The sequence below is a fragment of the Nuphar pumila genome, chromosome 4 (genome assembly GCF_984573655.1).
Source record: "Nuphar pumila chromosome 4, dmNupPumi1.hap1.1, whole genome shotgun sequence".
In the NCBI taxonomy this organism is placed as follows: domain Eukaryota; kingdom Viridiplantae; phylum Streptophyta; class Magnoliopsida; order Nymphaeales; family Nymphaeaceae; genus Nuphar; species Nuphar pumila.
Genome location: NC_143252.1, coordinates 25,454,704 through 25,471,132, shown reverse-complemented (window position 1 = coordinate 25,471,132; position 16,429 = coordinate 25,454,704). Strand labels below are relative to the sequence as shown.

Sequence of the window (16,429 nt, the reverse complement as noted above, 5' to 3'; positions counted from 1 at the left end):
AGGCCTGTCGGTCTGTGCAGTAAGAATGGCTTCCTCTATCTTGACCAGCTTTCTGTTTTTTTTTTTTTTTCTGTTTTTTTTTCCGGCGACACAAAAGAACCGCTTGTTAGGGGTGGCAATCGGGTCGGGTTGGCAGGTTGGCGGGTCAACATACCTCATCCCGAACCCGACCCGGCTGTGACAAACACTAACCCCATTTAATAAACGGGTAACCCGACATGACCCGCCAACCCGTTTAATAAATGGGTTGGGTCGGGTTAGAGGGTTGACCCGCCCGCCTAACCCGTTTAATAAACGGGTCAGCCGGGTTGGTGGGTTGGCATACCCCCCAACCCGAACCCGACCCGTTTATTAAACGAGTTAGGCGGGTCGACCCGTTTATTAAACGGGTTGGCTTAAGCCCAACCCGAACCCGCCTAAGAGTCGAGTTGGCGGGTCGTGTCAGGTTTTGCCAGCAGCCGTACGGTTCATCTTCAAATCCCCACCACCTCGTACTCCGTAACCAAGCAACCTTACGGACTGTAGAGTCCACTAAGAGTGAGTGGTGAATTATCAAAAAAAGTACACCACCCACTCAGCTAAGGGCCAAAAGTAATTAATAAATATAAAACAACTTGATCGTTGATTACCAAAAATACCCCTTTCATATATTATATTTGTCGTGTCTGGTTGTATCTTGTTTCAAAAATCTGAAATGTAGCCCCAAACGGGGTCGGCCCAGTGGGGTGGGGGGCCTGGCCTTGACTGCTAGACGGGCAGTGAAGGTTCCATTCTCATGGGCATCACCGGTAAGTCCTTGGGGCAGGGGTCCTAGCTTGGAGTTTTACGCTGTAGGCGCGACAACCATAGGTATGGCAGGGTGATCCAGCGCGATCAGGTTTTAGTGCTGAGTGCAGTTTTTTCGGGTTATAAATAAGTAAAAAATTTCTAAAATGTATGATCACTGAAAATTTACGTGGGTGGCAGGAAAACGTTGGCTTGAGTTTTGGGTTCTATCTTTGTCAGTTTGCAACCCACCGTTGCACATTACATACCTACCAACACTTCTGTCTCTGAAAAAAAAAAGGTAGCAATCGATGGGAATGGGATCTAGGCCGGGTTTAGGTATATCCGGATCCTGACCTACCCTTTTTTAGGGGAGAGCAGATCAGGTCAGGGGTACCCACGACCATAACTATCAGGGGTCCCTTTGATACTGTCTACGCATAACGAACACATCAAATCAAAGTAGACGCGTTGCTTATATCTCAGATGGTCCCCACAAAAAATTTCACGGACGTTCATGGTTGAGATCAAACGCATCTATGCCACACTCAATTAACGGTTGAAGATAGGGTGATAGGAAACTCCACTTATATGTGGGAAACTCGTTTCTTAGGAAACCATTTCTGAACAAGAAAATCATGCATTTCTTAAATTTATGGAAAACTTCTAAAAGTGCATGGGAAACTCATTTTTTCCATAACTGAGAAACATGTTTCACATCACATGAGAATATTACTTTATTCATACGAGAAACTTGTTTCTCGATAAATGTTTTCATATATTTGGTGTAAGTTTTCTTTAAATAAGAAGTTTCTTTTTTCAATAAAAATTATATATATGTGTGTGTGTATGTGTGTGTTATTCAAAATTTTAATTACTTATTCTAGTTGTAATCAATGTAATCATATATTTTAATAAAAAAAATATTAATTATTACTATTTATCATAATATACTTAAAGATGTGGTCATGTAAACTTATAATATTCTTCATGCATATGGTCGACATTTGCAATTTTGCTCCACACAACACAATATACGTAAGTCCCAATTCTCATTTTTGTTTCCTTTCCTGGCAACCTTTGAAACACAAAAAACAGCTATGGTCCATTCATCCCCATGGATGAGCGGTGTGGGTAGGATGGTTTACCATTGGTGGTACTAGTGGCCAGATCCAAACTCTTTCCAGCGTGAAGCATATCCAAACCCATATCTAGCCAGTTTCTAGTTTTGTAATACCAAGTTCGAACATTACATGTACCATACCAGCTCCATATAATGAGATAGACATGGGTAAACCCACTAAATCATGCAGTTGCTGCTACCTCACCAAGTGGTTCTATGGCATGGGGTAGGTTTGGACATCTGCCCATTGTGGACGGCATAGTCAAGTTAATATATCGGCAACTTATCATTTGCCACCCACATCACATATCGGCTATATATAGCCTATATATCGTTAATTTATCGAGAACTTATTTATTATTAAAAAATACACAAAAATCAGTAATTTTGAGGCACTAATTTAATTTCATTAGTTGTAACCATCAGTTAATCTTAAGGAAAGAAAACATAAACAAAAAATGTTTATATACAAAACCCACGTGAACTTGGATGAAGACAAAAAACTGCAAAAGTATTCTTTTATAAGGCATTTTTCCCTGCAGCAAATGTTTAAGTAAAATAGAAATAAAAAATGAAAACTACCAAAATATTGGAACACATAAAAAACTTAGTTTATATCATGAATTTAAAAAATGGGCTTAAATATAAAAGACATGAAAGAAAAGGTGAATAAAGTGCAACATTCAAAGATTTGCACATAATTAAGAAGGCTATACCTCCAACCACCACAAACCCACAAAGTGAAAAGAAAAATAAAGAACAAAAAAAAGAAAGATATCATAAAGAAAATAAAAAAAAATAATCACATTATATAAAAATAGGTGACAAAATATCAATAAATTGTGTAATTATGAACTCTCCCAAATGATATCTTAAAAATCGGTTTGTTCTTAATCTGACAACATTTTGGAAGACAAAATATGAAAACAAAAACAAAAGAAAGGAAAATATCATCATTTTTATTCAAAACTTATCACGATACCTATTTTTTTTTTTGGCATGAGTGGCGTGAATAGATGGCGTTATAAATACTAACTCATTATTTTTTTTGAAAAAATTACAATGTACCATTTTAGTAACTTTTCTTTTTTTATGAAAGCTCTCTGCCATGTAAAATTTTAATTATATTCTCAACTCAGATGACAAGAATGTGAATTAAGAAAAAGTTATAAAGCATCCAATTTTTTGCACTCGATACCCTTGCTTCAGCTTCTATAATATTTATGATTAGGATATATTATTTGGACTAGAAAAAACTGAAATTAAGTTCCGTATCTATTCGAGTTTGCACACCTAAGTTCATTCGAGTATTGGCATAACTCCATGCCTATCCTAATAAGGATATCCAGCACTTTCTTTAACTGAGCATAAAGTTAAGCGCACACACACACACACCGATATGGGTCTAACCCTAACCCATTTTCTAGTCTAGAGATAACCATGGAAAATTATTGAGATGGGTTGTTGGCACAAGGATGACATCATTCCCACTATGATGCAATGAAAATGAATGAGATCTCTTTTCTTTCTTCACTCTTCTTCTTTCTTCTTGTGCAAGCCATCTTTTACATGCCCCCCCATATTGGTAAACTTGCCTTCACATTTCACTTGCCATCGCACCACAAAAGTCCAAGTGTGTCCTGTTCAAACTTGGCTTGTTTTCGTTTGAACCTGAGCTCAAGCTTTCCTTATCTTAAGGTCACATAGTGGCAAACCAACTTATTATAGAGCAAGCCAAACTAAGCTCAAGATCATTTATTTTTATTTGAATATATATATATATATATATATATATATATATATATATTGAAAGGCAAGCTTGGGTTAGGCAGACCTCTACCAGATATCTACCCCCATGTGGCAGAGGAATTCGAACTTGGGCCTTCAGCTTGGCACAGACCACGCTTACGACATGGGATATCACCTCGGTTGTTGAAAAATATATTTTATGAAGGGAGACGAAAAGAATTGATCCTAATATATATTGCAAAGTCCCATCACTATAATTGCTACTTTCCTAGATGGAAAATTGAATTCCAATTTTCAGCAATAAGGTAGTATGTTGGCCCTTGATTTGGACATCTACGCATCTCATAATTTGGCTGGCTTGAGCCATAAGTCAGTTTAAGTGTCCTAATCATAGTTACTAAAAAGCTTTAAAGAAACTTAGAAGCTTGCTTTTGCAAAAGAACTCACTTTGGAAGTGTGAAACCATGCGCTTCTCTGAAGCATAAGAAATTTTATGGTAAGCTTTGTTCATCTAATATGAAATCATAATGTTTACTGCAAAAGCTACATATAATAAGCATTTTTTCTGGCAAGAGATTTAAAAATATAGTGAAGTAAATAATAATCTCTCTCTCTTTATATATATATATATATATATATATATATATATATATATATATATATATATATATATATATATATATTCTGTTACTGCATACTTGCTTCCTAAATGCTTTATGCTCAAAGGTTGCTTTTCTTTTCACATTCCACATATCGCTTCTCTCACCCACTTTTTACTCCGGTAACTATGGTTCCACAATGCACTTATCATGGGCATAAATTTTTTTTGCAAACCCTCAATGTGTCAAACGGTCCAGTTTAGCCAGCCTAATGATTATAGGCAGCGTACCAATACTTTTTCATGTGTTGAATCATTTTATTGATACTGTGCACTACCTCATGCGCAGCTGCCTAAGGAAAGCTGATCAAGCACATTTATAAAATGCGCATTCAATATAGTTTATGTTACTTTGTTCATAGTAGTCCCATACTAACTATCACTTTAAAAAAAACATAATTTTTTTTTAATCTTAACATTTTGTGTTATGAAGCATATTGCGATTTCATGTGCACATTACAATAAAACCTTATTAATGAAAGAATAAGTTCTTGTGGCCCTCAATTTGATAATATTTTGTGTTGAATCATTAAACATCATAGCAAAAAGCAGTACTCAGACTCATTCATCGACACCTAGACATTCACTGGTCTAAGTCACCCTACTTGGTTGGAATCACTTGAGGTAATCCTGAACCTATCTCATGTGTTCAAACGTTTACTTATGAAAAAGTCTTGGAAGGATATCATTAACTAAAATTTTGAAAGCAACATCCTTTGATCCACTGGGGCTGTCACCGTGTGATATACTGTCATGGTAAGTCACGATTGAAACCAATGCATATTTCTACCTTCTATGCATTTTCTATTCAGTACAACTCTGCACTGCACCTGCCCCGTTACCCTTTGCTTAGTTATTTTCAACAAACTCTAATCCCTGAATGGCACCGTCAATCCCTGAATGGCACCGTCATCAACAATCATGCATCGAAGCAAACGTAACTCCATTGTCCCACACCTCCCAGTCATTGAAATAAAAAAGGGAAGAAGAGAATGGGAAGCAAGGACCAAGGGTCACAGTTTTATTTTATGAGCTTGGGCGACTTTGTTGGAAGGATGCCTCCCGGCAGCTTCCTCAAAGCTTCAACAAACTCCCCACTCCCGTAAACAAATCGGCCCACGCCATAATCTGACCAATCCAATCGTCTACATATCTCTCTCTCTCTCTCTCTCTCTCTCCTTTCACAGTTTCACTCTCCCTTCTCTCCTCCAGAGTGCCAGAGTGGAGAAAGGAAAGTAAAGGAGAAGAAAAGAAAGAAGATAACTCCTTTTTATTCTTTTCTCTCGGATCGATTCATCGCCAATCGGAGACCTTTGTACCGGAACTCCTCTGCTTTCGCATTTGCCGGAAATCCGTTAGGATTTGGTTGTTGCGGCCTTGCCGTGACTGATGGGGAAAGGCGGGCAGGACGAGGGGAAGCCAAGCCCGCCGGGGCCGGCAGGTGGCGATCCATTCCCGGCGTGGGCGAGGGAGGAGGCCGAGTGCGAGGCGCACTACAAGGTGAGCGCCGAGCAGGGTCTGTCCTGGGGTGAGGCGGACTGCCGCCGGGCGATCTACGGCCCCAACGAGCTCGAGCGCCACGACGGGCCCTCGGTGTGGCGCCTGCTCCTGGACCAGTTCGAGGATACGCTGGTGCGGATCCTGCTGGTCGCCGCCGTCGTTTCGTTCGTGCTGGCGTGGTACGACGGAGACGAGGGGGGCGAGATGGGCGTCACGGCGTTCGTGGAGCCGCTTGTCATCTTCCTCATCCTCATCGCCAACGCCGTCGTCGGGGTGTGGCAGGAGAGCAACGCCGAGAAGGCGCTCGAGGCCCTCAAGCGCATCCAGTCGGAGACCGCTGTGGCGAGGCGCGAGGGCGACTTCGTCCCCAACCTCCCCGCCCGAGAACTCGTCCCCGGCGACATCGTCGAGCTCCGCGTCGGCGACAAGGTCCCGGCGGACATGAGGATCCTGCGCCTGATCAGCTCGACGGTTCGGGTGGAGCAGGGGTCGCTCACCGGCGAGAGCATCACAGTGAACAAGACGCACCATCCCGTCGAGGAGGACGCCGACATCCAGGGCAAGGAGTGCATGGTCTTCTCCGGCACCACCGTCGTCAATGGCTGCTGCATCTGTGTCGTGACGCAGACGGGGATGAACACCGAGATCGGGAAGGTGCATTCCCAGATCCACGAGGCGTCGCAGAGCGAGGAGGACACCCCGCTCAAGAAGAAGCTCAACGAGTTCGGCGAGGCGCTCACGGCGATCATCGGCGTCGTCTGTGCGCTCGTCTGGCTCATCAACGTCAAGTACTTCTTCACCTGGGAGTACGTCAATGGCTGGCCCGCCAACTTCAAGTTCTCGTTCGAGAAGTGCACGTACTACTTCGAGATTGCAGTGGCGCTCGCGGTGGCGGCGATCCCGGAGGGGCTGCCGGCCGTGATCACGACGTGCCTCGCGCTCGGGACGCGGAAGATGGCGCAGAAGAACGCCCTGGTTCGGAAGCTGCCCAGCGTCGAGACTCTGGGGTGCACTACCGTGATCTGCTCCGACAAGACGGGCACTTTGACGACGAACCAGAACTCGGTCGCGAAGTTGGTGGCGATGGGGCGAGTTCCTGACTCGATCAGGACATTCAAGGTGGAAGGAACTACATATGACCCTTCGGACGGGACGATTCTGGATTGGCCTGTGGGCGAAATGGATCCTAATCTTCAGATGATTGCAAAGATCGCTGCTCTATGCAACGATGCGGGAATTGCCAAGACCGGAAATCAGTTTTCAGCAAACGGTATGCCCACAGAGGCCGCTCTTAAGGTGAGACCGTGTTTGTAGTAGTGATTACTGTTCTTTGTTATTATTTTGTGCAGGAATTAGTGATTTTGTTTTGGATTATAGAATTGTAACGATGCCTCATTGCAATTTGGTTTCAGGTTCTTGTGGAGAGGATGGGCCTTCCTCCAGGGACCAGCAAAATAAGTTCTTTGAGAAGTAATTCACGTTTGGATGCAACTGAAGTTACCTTAGGTACAGATTTTGGTCGGTTAAAGTTGGCATTGCTTTAGATTTCCTACTGTCTGTCATGCATTGTAAAACACCTTCCATTAGTTATGATTGTTCATTCTGTTTTCTTTTTGTTTGTGTTTTATTAGGTTGCTGCAAGTGGTGGAGCCAACAAGAACCTCGGATAGCGACCCTTGAGTTTGATCGAACACGTAAATCCATGGGAGTCATTGTGAAATCAAGATCAGGAAAGAACTCTTTACTGGTGAAGGTAATGGAAATGAGTATTGCCTTGCGATTCTTTATTTATTTTCTTTGATGTTGTTGTTGGGTTTTGTCTCTGTTATAGTTTGAACTAGAACCCTTATGAGATACTTTTGTGGGACTGTTTGATTCCTAGCACACTTTTTCCAACTATGGAGAACCCCTTACCAGGAAAGTTAAGAAAAATGCATGGAAAAGTTTTGGTTTAGGAAAACCAGGTAAAATAGTCTGGAGGAGCTTTGATCTTAGGAAAATGATTAAAACCTAAGTGGTATCCCAATGGAAAATTTTCCCATTTGGCAGATGTACTCTTACGACCTAGGAGTTCCTACGTAGCTAATTTTCTTATGCTTTGTTTAATTGGTATCACAATCACATTGCGCCATTTATAGGCACTCATATTTCTCCACTTATATTGTTGTCCATGTTTGCCATGCTTCATATGATTGTCAAATTCACATAGTGTAAGTAAGCCTTTAAACATAGTCCCCTGTGTGTTTATATTTTGATTTTATCCCTTCTTTTTAATATCATAAACCCTTGTTATTTTTTTAGTCATTGTTTTGTAGCTTTTCCTCAGGAATTGTGTGTGTGATATGATTATTAGAGTACTGTGATGCTCTAAGCTTGCTATTGGACATGTATTCCTAGTCTATCATTTCTTTATTGGCACCAAATGAATATAGCTGATCCTGGGGAAGGTTGTATTTAGTGACATACTGTGCATGCTCGATTATGTATTGTATTGTTGAATGAGGCTATGAGAAATGTAGCAGAAAGATTGGTGGTTTGGTTTGGTACTCATGTGACTTGAAACCACAAGGACTGAAAAGAAGATAACAAATTACATAGTCTATGTGGAGTCACTTGCAGTTACTCTATAAATAGACTTCAAGAACCTTTTAGATGGGACAATCAGTGCTGTGAATATCTTACTGCTTTGTTCTTCAAAAAACAAAAAACTTAGTGCTTTGGAAAGGATTTATTAGTAGATACAAATGAAGTAATTCAATAGTATAACCTGAATGAGAAACAATAAACAAAACTATTATCAAAATTTATTTTTGCTTTTATAAGATATTGCCATTTCAAAACTTTGTTAAGTTGTTTCTTTGAAAAGTTTTATGTATAGTTTGTTTCAGTTGGGCATGTCTCAATCCACTATAGTCAAAGAAAGATTTGGGCATATAAATTGAATAAATCCAGCCAAGTTCATGAATTCAAACATTTCTACTAGTAGAAACTTTGAGTTCACATGCATGGTTATGTTTGACGTGTCTCCAAGAGTCTCTACAAAACCAAAACACTTGGGGATTCAAATGAACCCAAGTGGATCATTTTATAGTAATCTAGCCTTTTGATAGCCAAAGTTCTTCAATATAAAATCTTGCAAATAGATCAGGAGTTCACGACCCATGCAAACTAGTAGCTCCTTCCTTTGCAACAGCCCATGCTAAATGTTTCCCTTGAATTTCTTTTCCAGAAACAATAAGAAAGCACCATTATTGCTTGATCACAGTTGAAACTCAAGCTGTGTCACACAGAAACTCCTAAATTGCCAAAGCAGTAGCATCAACATGGTACAACATTGGTGTGGCATGTCGGCGACTGTGTCAGGTGTGATCAAGTGTTCCTGGGCCTATTTTTTTTTCCAAATGGACTCGGTCGACTTTAATCAAATCCAATTTTGTCCAAAATATTTTAAGTATAAAAAAGAGGTGTGGAGGATTTAGGGCACAAATCTACCCCAACCATTAGTCCAAAAGAACTCTTCATTGTTGATGTTGCTATTTATTTTCTTACATATTTATTCATATTCTATTTATCTTGTAATTAGTTATGCTTTTTTTTTATGTATGCTTATTTTATTTTGTGTCAAATAGAGATTCATTATATACATTCTAAGTTCTTTAATGAATAGTATTCTTATCTTTCATTTTTTTAACATTATGGTAAAATAAGATACAATAAGTCTATGGTGGCGTTTGGCGGACACACAAAACCTGGTTTAAAACCATGTTTTGGGTGTTAACCCGGTTTAAGCATCAAAACAAGGTTTCATTGCATGTTTGGTTGCCATCAAAACCTATTTTTTTTAAAACCAGGTTTTGCTTACAAAATCGGCATTCCCCTTCTTTTTTCCAAACAAAATTGGGTTTCTCGGGGGCAGTCCACCCCACCTTTCCAAACAAAACCGTTTTTTTCGGGGGCATTCCACCCCACCTTCACCCAATGACCCTTTCTCACCTTAAAACTCATACCCCACACCACCGTCTTTCCAAGACTATACCCTGCCTTCCAGCCATACTCTGGTCAGTTGACGGTGGGGATGTGGTCGGACAGTACTGTCCTGGCCGTTTTCCGGCCAGTAGGTGACTGGAAATTTTCCAAAAGAATTCCTTTTTTTTTTCCGTTTAAACCTAGCATTGGTGGACATTTTCCAGCCATCTCCCGGCCAAAAACAGCCAGGATAGCATCTTTAGATGTCAAAACTCAATCAAAAGTATCATCCTGGCCGTTTTCTGGCCAGTTTGGCCAAAAAAAAGGCCATATTTTTTAGTTTCTTTTTCTTTTAAAAATGAGCATTGTGGCCGTTTTCCGGCCAGAAACAGCTAGATTCTTATATCATATGTATCTTATTGATATATGTTATTTTTTAGCATATACATATTGCCGCATTTTTTTATGATATGTTCTGATTTATATTTATGTTTTATGCATATTAATATCTATATCTATGCTCGTGTTATATTTTGGGGGCTATTTTTTTACTAATTTAATGTTTCATCACAATGAAAAATTTCGGTTTCATGATGTTTGCATTGTGCTTTTTAATAATTTAAAATTAAGAGGTTTTCTTTGTGTAATACAAATAATTTTTTAAATAACTAGTTCACATTTTGTAGTTATATGGTTTTTTATTTTTTGTTAGTAGTATTTAATGCTTTTTGATGAATGTAACACTTAGATAGGGATTTAGCCATTTTGGTATTTTTCATGTGCTCTTACTTTAATCAAACAGAATTGTAGTTTGCTATCTGTTTATCTCTCCACCTGTTAGACTCTTTTATAAATGAAAATTCATTTATAATAAAGAATTTATTTATTAAAAATGATACATAAAAAGCTAAAATGTGTTGAAGCTTTTAAAAAATTATCATGCTTGCTGAAAAAATGAATATTATAAGTTATTTTGGTAAAAAGTTACACAATGCTAGACCAGGTTGACTGTCATCCAAACAGCAAAACCAGGTCCTTAGGATTCCAAAAAACTAGATTACAAAACTAGGTTTTCAGAAAGCCAAGTTTTAAAGTGCGTCATCCAAACACCCCCTACATCTTAGGCATTGTTTGAAAACCAATAGTTGTGGTAGGAATCAATGATTTGGATTGGAGTTCATTCAAACTCCTCTAATATATGGTTGTTTGGGAGAAAGCCATCGGGGCAGAGGAGAGTTGAGCAGGTAGTTTCAGTGGTTACTCTGTATTTGCGCTCAAAAGCAAAATAAAAATTCCAGGAATTGAGGGCTTTCACTTCTCCAATTCCTCAAACTCACCAACGGCAACTCCCAAACAAAGTGTTAGACCTTTCCAGTACATATTATAGTATGCTTCTTACAAGATTGTTACCTACTACTATTTCCTGTTCCATTGTTCTCTTGATGAACCTTCACACTGTAATTAGGGATGGGCAATAGATCAGCCAGTCCCAGCCCACAAAATGGATGGGCTGCAGCCTAGTCAGACCTGGCCGGTCAAAGGATGTGTCAGGCTGGGGGTCAAAACCCTGGCCCATCCGATCTTATCTAATAGAAGAAAATAAGAGCAGCACTTACAGTTTTTATTAAGCTAATCTGGAACGAAATTGGAATAGTCAGCATCTCCCTAGCTTACCCAGCAAAGGAGTGGGAGAGAGAAAAGGAAAAAGGAGGGGAAGAAACTCAACAATGGGAATGGTTCTTCTTTATTTAACTTTAATTGGAGAATCAAGTATAAAGTCCTTCTTCTACTGGTGGTTGAGAAGTTTAGTCCAGTCAAACAGCATAAGTAACTCTGCATGCCAACCATTTGACATCCTTGTGACTTTAACATTTACTAGTTCAATGATATGACCTTGACAATGCATCATCTCCATAATAACTGGACAACCTTTGGTCGTCATCCGTACAGATAACTTGGATTTATGTCAACCATCCACATTCTGCTCTTTTTTGCAAGGACCTCCCACCTCCCAACTCCCTTCGAGGAGGAATCTGGCTCTAGCCTATTCATTTATCACAACCAAGTCAAGAATCCTGATTGCCTTCTGGAAATTGGGCACTCCACACGTCCCTATTTTCCAGTAATTTCAGCAGTTGACAATTGACAATCAGGCCACCAGGTGCATTATCAACATAGAATGAGAACATTCGACCGAGTTAAGGGTTTTGGTTCCAGTATAGACCTTACTAGCTGGTTCCTGTCACTCCAATGACATTTTTCATTGCCAATTTGTGCTTCATGTATTGCTGCTGAATTGAACTCTGATCACTCTCCCAGCAAGATGGGAGAATTCTTAATTTATGCTTAGCACTATAGTTTTGAAGATGTTTTAAGATGCTTGGATTTCTGGATCCAGCCATTTATTGTTATCTGAATCATTTTTTTTTGCAAGCCACTGCCAACCTGATAATGGGACCTTTCGGTGGTTATGTTTTATCCAGTTTGAATCTGTAGTCCTAGATTTTATTCTGGTGTTTCCATCATGTGGAAGGCCAGATTGTGTTATTGTTTGGTGTGCACATTCTGGGGAGACTTGGGAAGGTCTGCCACGTCTTTGGCTAGGATAGTGCTCTCTTTTTTTCCTTGTTTTTTTGTTTCTTTTTACTTCTGACCTAAGGGTTTCTATTGGATGTCGTTAAGTAGATATTTTATTTTTTCTAGCCTGTAGTTCCCTGTCATTTCATCATGCATCTTTCAGTAATCTTGTTTTCGTTGGTTAGAATCTATTTGTTGTTTAGCTCTTTATTTTGTACAGCTTTTACGAATGACATGTTTATTATGGCAGGGAGCTGTAGAAAATTTATTGGAGAGAAGTTCCTATATTCAGTTACTTGATGGTTCAGTCACAGGGCTGGATGATGACACAAGGAAACTAATTTTGTCAACTCTTCATGACATGTCCTCAAGTGCACTGCGATGTTTAGGCTTTGCATACAAGGAAGAGTTGTCTGACTTTGCAACATATGATGGCGAGAACCATTCAGCTCACAAGATTTTGCTTGATCCTTCTAACTATCCAGCCATTGAAACTGATCTAATTTTTGTTGGGCTAGCTGGGCTAAGGGTGAGGAATGCAGTAAATCAATTCAGACCTGCATTTATGTGTGTCAGCCACAATGTGGAGAACTAATTTGAGGTATTTGGTCTTTTTTTTGTTTTCAAACTTTTTATAGGACCCTCCTCGTCAAGAAGTGCATAAAGCAATTGAGGGCTGCAGAGGTGCTGGTATCAGGGTTATGGTAATTACAGGAGACAACAAGCATACAGCTGAAGCCATATGCCGTGAAATTAGCATTTTCAGCCCAGATGAAGACATTTCTAGGAAGAGCGTTACAGGAAGAGAGTTCATGGCTTATCCCAATGAAAAGCGCTTGAACATATTGAGGCAAAGTGGTGGACTTCTTTTCTCTAGGGCTGAACCCATACACAAGCAAGAGATAGTGCGATTGCTGAAGTCTGATGGGGAAGTGGTTGCAATGACTGGTGATGGTGTGAACGATGCACCTGCTTTGAAATTGGCAGATATTGGTATTGCAATGGGAATAGCTGGCACTGAGGTATGCTTGCTTTCGTGGTGATTTGGATAAGATTGATCTCATCTGCATATTGCTTGAGTTAATTTCTTTTTTCCATTTAATGCCTACTTCGAAAAAACTCACCCATTTGTGGCTGCAATCTGCTTCTTTATTTTGGTCTTGATCTTTTCCTCTGAATAATTGTGGAGTCTCTTACCTCATATTTTACTGTAATCTGTAGGTAGCATTACATGAATGTAGAATTTCAGCAACTTGTTCCTTAGGCTGATCATTGTACATTCTGCGTGGCTTGTCTTTTATCTAGGTCGCTAAGGAAGCCTCTGACATGGTGTTAGCAGATGATAACTTTAGTACTATAGTTGCAGCGGTTGGTGAAGGCCGATCCATCTACGACAACATGAAAGCATTTATCAGGTTTTTTTCTTCTCTTTTCAATGCTTTTTCATTTTCTAAGCTACTTTTGTACCTTAACCTGATTAAATTAGAATGATCTCTTTGAACAATAGCAGTGATAATTGTGAGTGCACAAGAGGAGTTAATCTTGGCAGTGGGACTGATTTTTTTCATTTCTTGGCAGTAGGAGTTCAATGTTCAGTAGCAGGCAATCCATAGTCAGGAATGAATCCCTTAGGGTGCATTTGCATCATGAAACAAATCCACTCAGGGACAAAGTGGTCCCTGTGGCGGGATTGTCCCCAATTTGCAATGCAGAAAGACAGGGGATGGGGTTCGACTTTTGTGTGGCTTTTGTCCAGGGCATCAAACACACCGTTAGTGACTAGCCTCACCTTGAAACACTTCACTGTTCAGTAAATTTATCATGAGATCAAGTACAATATGAGAAATGAAATTTTTTATTCAACCATATACAGTTGGTTGATCGTTTTTCTCTATATTCAGAAAACTTAAAAGAAAAATAAACTTTCATTTGTTCCTATCATCAAGGCCTTACTATTCCTAGATCCATTCTTCATTTTGTAATTGCTGTTCAATTTTGAGACTGGATATTGTCTGGACTATTTTCTATTAATGGAATCTTGTTTCATATATTATTCAAACATTCATCAAGCATATCTGATTTTTAGTTAACTAGCTAATCTTTTTTGTGTGAGTATTTACCAGGTTCCTGTTCAACCTGTGAAATCTTATCCTGCTAACTTTGCTGTTTGAATTTGCTGAAAATATTATGATTCTCACATGTGGTACCGTCTAACTTTGTTCTGCTAATTTTTCAAGTATGTACTTTTCTCGTATAGTGACCTCAGATTCCTATATAGTTTCGACAGTACCATAATATTGGCATCTAACATGCAATATTATTTATGTGTCTAGTATATATTTTACACACATAAAATTATATCCGATAGGGTTATATACGTCTAATACATTTCAACATTACACGAAGTTACACACCATGTCAAAACATTTTAATAGATCTATGAGTATACACAACTAGTTTTATACAAGAAAATATAATGCTATCATTATAACAATTGAAAGATTTATACTTATAGAGCGCTTCCAGGGTGTGACACGACCGTGATCTTTGATTTAGTGTTCCCATGCTCTGATACCATAACTGTAATGCCCCGAAATCTTAACCCGAAATTTTGAGGATTTTTTTTTCTTTTTGAAACAGCGGAAACAAGTCATACTATAAGGTTAAGCATTCCAGAACATCAAAGTGGGAAGCAAATCAAAATCATTTATTTCATTTCAATATCAATGAAAATTAACATCAGAGTTTCTCGAACCATCCCTGGAACAATAAATCCAAAATCTCGATTGAAACCTCAGCCCGCAGCCGCTCATATACTATATTCATACTTGAAAAATGATAAATTTATAGGAATTAGACTACAACTGTCTAAGTAGGAATTATTGTAATTTTTCTTTCAGGTATATCATGTGTCAAGTATGTGGTACGGGTGTCATGTGTGATTTTCAGTATATACAAGAATAAGTAAAGATTTACGCTACGATAGTCAATAATGTATCAGATGCCAATTGACAGGTAACATCGTTAGCAACATATAAATATCCCATAACCATAGATATAAATTCATGTAATGATTTAGAGGAATGCAATTATGACAATTACATAATTCAGGCAAGCATTCATACAACATGGTGCATCTATTAGACACTTTAATCAATACCACAAATTACAATTCAAGTATAATTGGGCATTTAACATGCATTAGAAGTTAAACATCATGCATCCACCAAACATATAACAATTAAGGGAACAAATAACATATGCATTTTCTAATGCATAACATGAATATGCATAATTTATGTGCAATGCATGAACACTTTATTATCTTTCATAAAAGTTTTTCTTTCCATATGCATGCTTTATTAAATGCATACAACTTTAAGTTCATCTTTTTAATTACCATTGCCTGCAGATACACCCAACGAGTACAATTCTCGATGTCAAGTTAGGTTTCCAGGGTAACTTAGTACACAATTTGTATTTTATTACTGGATTCTAACTTAGCCCTTGATCGAATCACCTTCGGAACATTAGACCTCCACATCTAATATCGAGGACACAAGGGACACCTCACGCCTACAAGTGTCACTTTCTTGGTACAAAAAACAACAACTGAGTCAAACACGCCACCTCTAGGTAAAGTGGTGGACTCTCTCTAAAACCATGACCAGGAGAAAAAACCTTAATATCGGGTTTATGAGACAAAATTTCAGCACACAGAGTTTTTGTATTCTCACACTCTCACCAAGACCGGATCTCTAAGATATCCATTCTCCAGATGGAAGATCTCAGAATATATATTACACTGTTCTTATTTCTTATATTTTTATTAAAGTCAATTCTTTAAGTTTGCAACATAATATGCAAAAGTAAAGGCAAAAACTCGCATACGCCTCTGCGAGAATCCTTTCGGGACTCCAGCCCAGGAGGACAACTAGAAGAGTGTAGTAATGTGCAATACCAACATGTGTGGTTTAAGTGATGCAATAAAAATATAAGAAAAACAACTAAGTCCACAACTCTCCGGGATGGTGATGATCCATTAGGCCATCAATGCATCACACAACAAAACCAAAGTGATATGTTATATA

At 39.0% G+C, this 16,429-nt stretch overlaps 1 protein-coding gene across 2 annotated transcripts in view; it reads left to right on the top strand.

Moving 5' to 3' along the window:
- Window positions 1-5,297: 5,297 nt before the first annotated feature.
- The window catches only part of LOC149839690 (calcium-transporting ATPase 1, endoplasmic reticulum-type-like), a 36,360-nt gene continuing 25,228 nt past the window's right edge, over window positions 5,298-16,429 (top strand). The window contains exons 1-7 of one of the 2 annotated variants that reach the window (XM_090002751.1): window positions 5,313-7,091; window positions 7,208-7,301; window positions 7,427-7,548; window positions 12,589-12,867; window positions 12,977-13,360; window positions 13,644-13,753; window positions 13,917-14,250. In XM_090002751.1, the coding sequence (XP_089858877.1) occupies window positions 5,685-7,091; window positions 7,208-7,301; window positions 7,427-7,548; window positions 12,589-12,867; window positions 12,977-13,360; window positions 13,644-13,753; window positions 13,917-14,121 (2,601 nt within the window). In that variant the 5' untranslated portion in view covers window positions 5,313-5,684 and the 3' untranslated portion in view covers window positions 14,122-14,250. Of the gene's footprint in view, window positions 7,092-7,207; window positions 7,302-7,426; window positions 7,549-12,588; window positions 12,868-12,976; window positions 13,361-13,643; window positions 13,754-13,916; window positions 14,251-16,429 lie in introns of those variants that run through there. The other variant, XM_090002750.1, reaches the window with a different exon arrangement.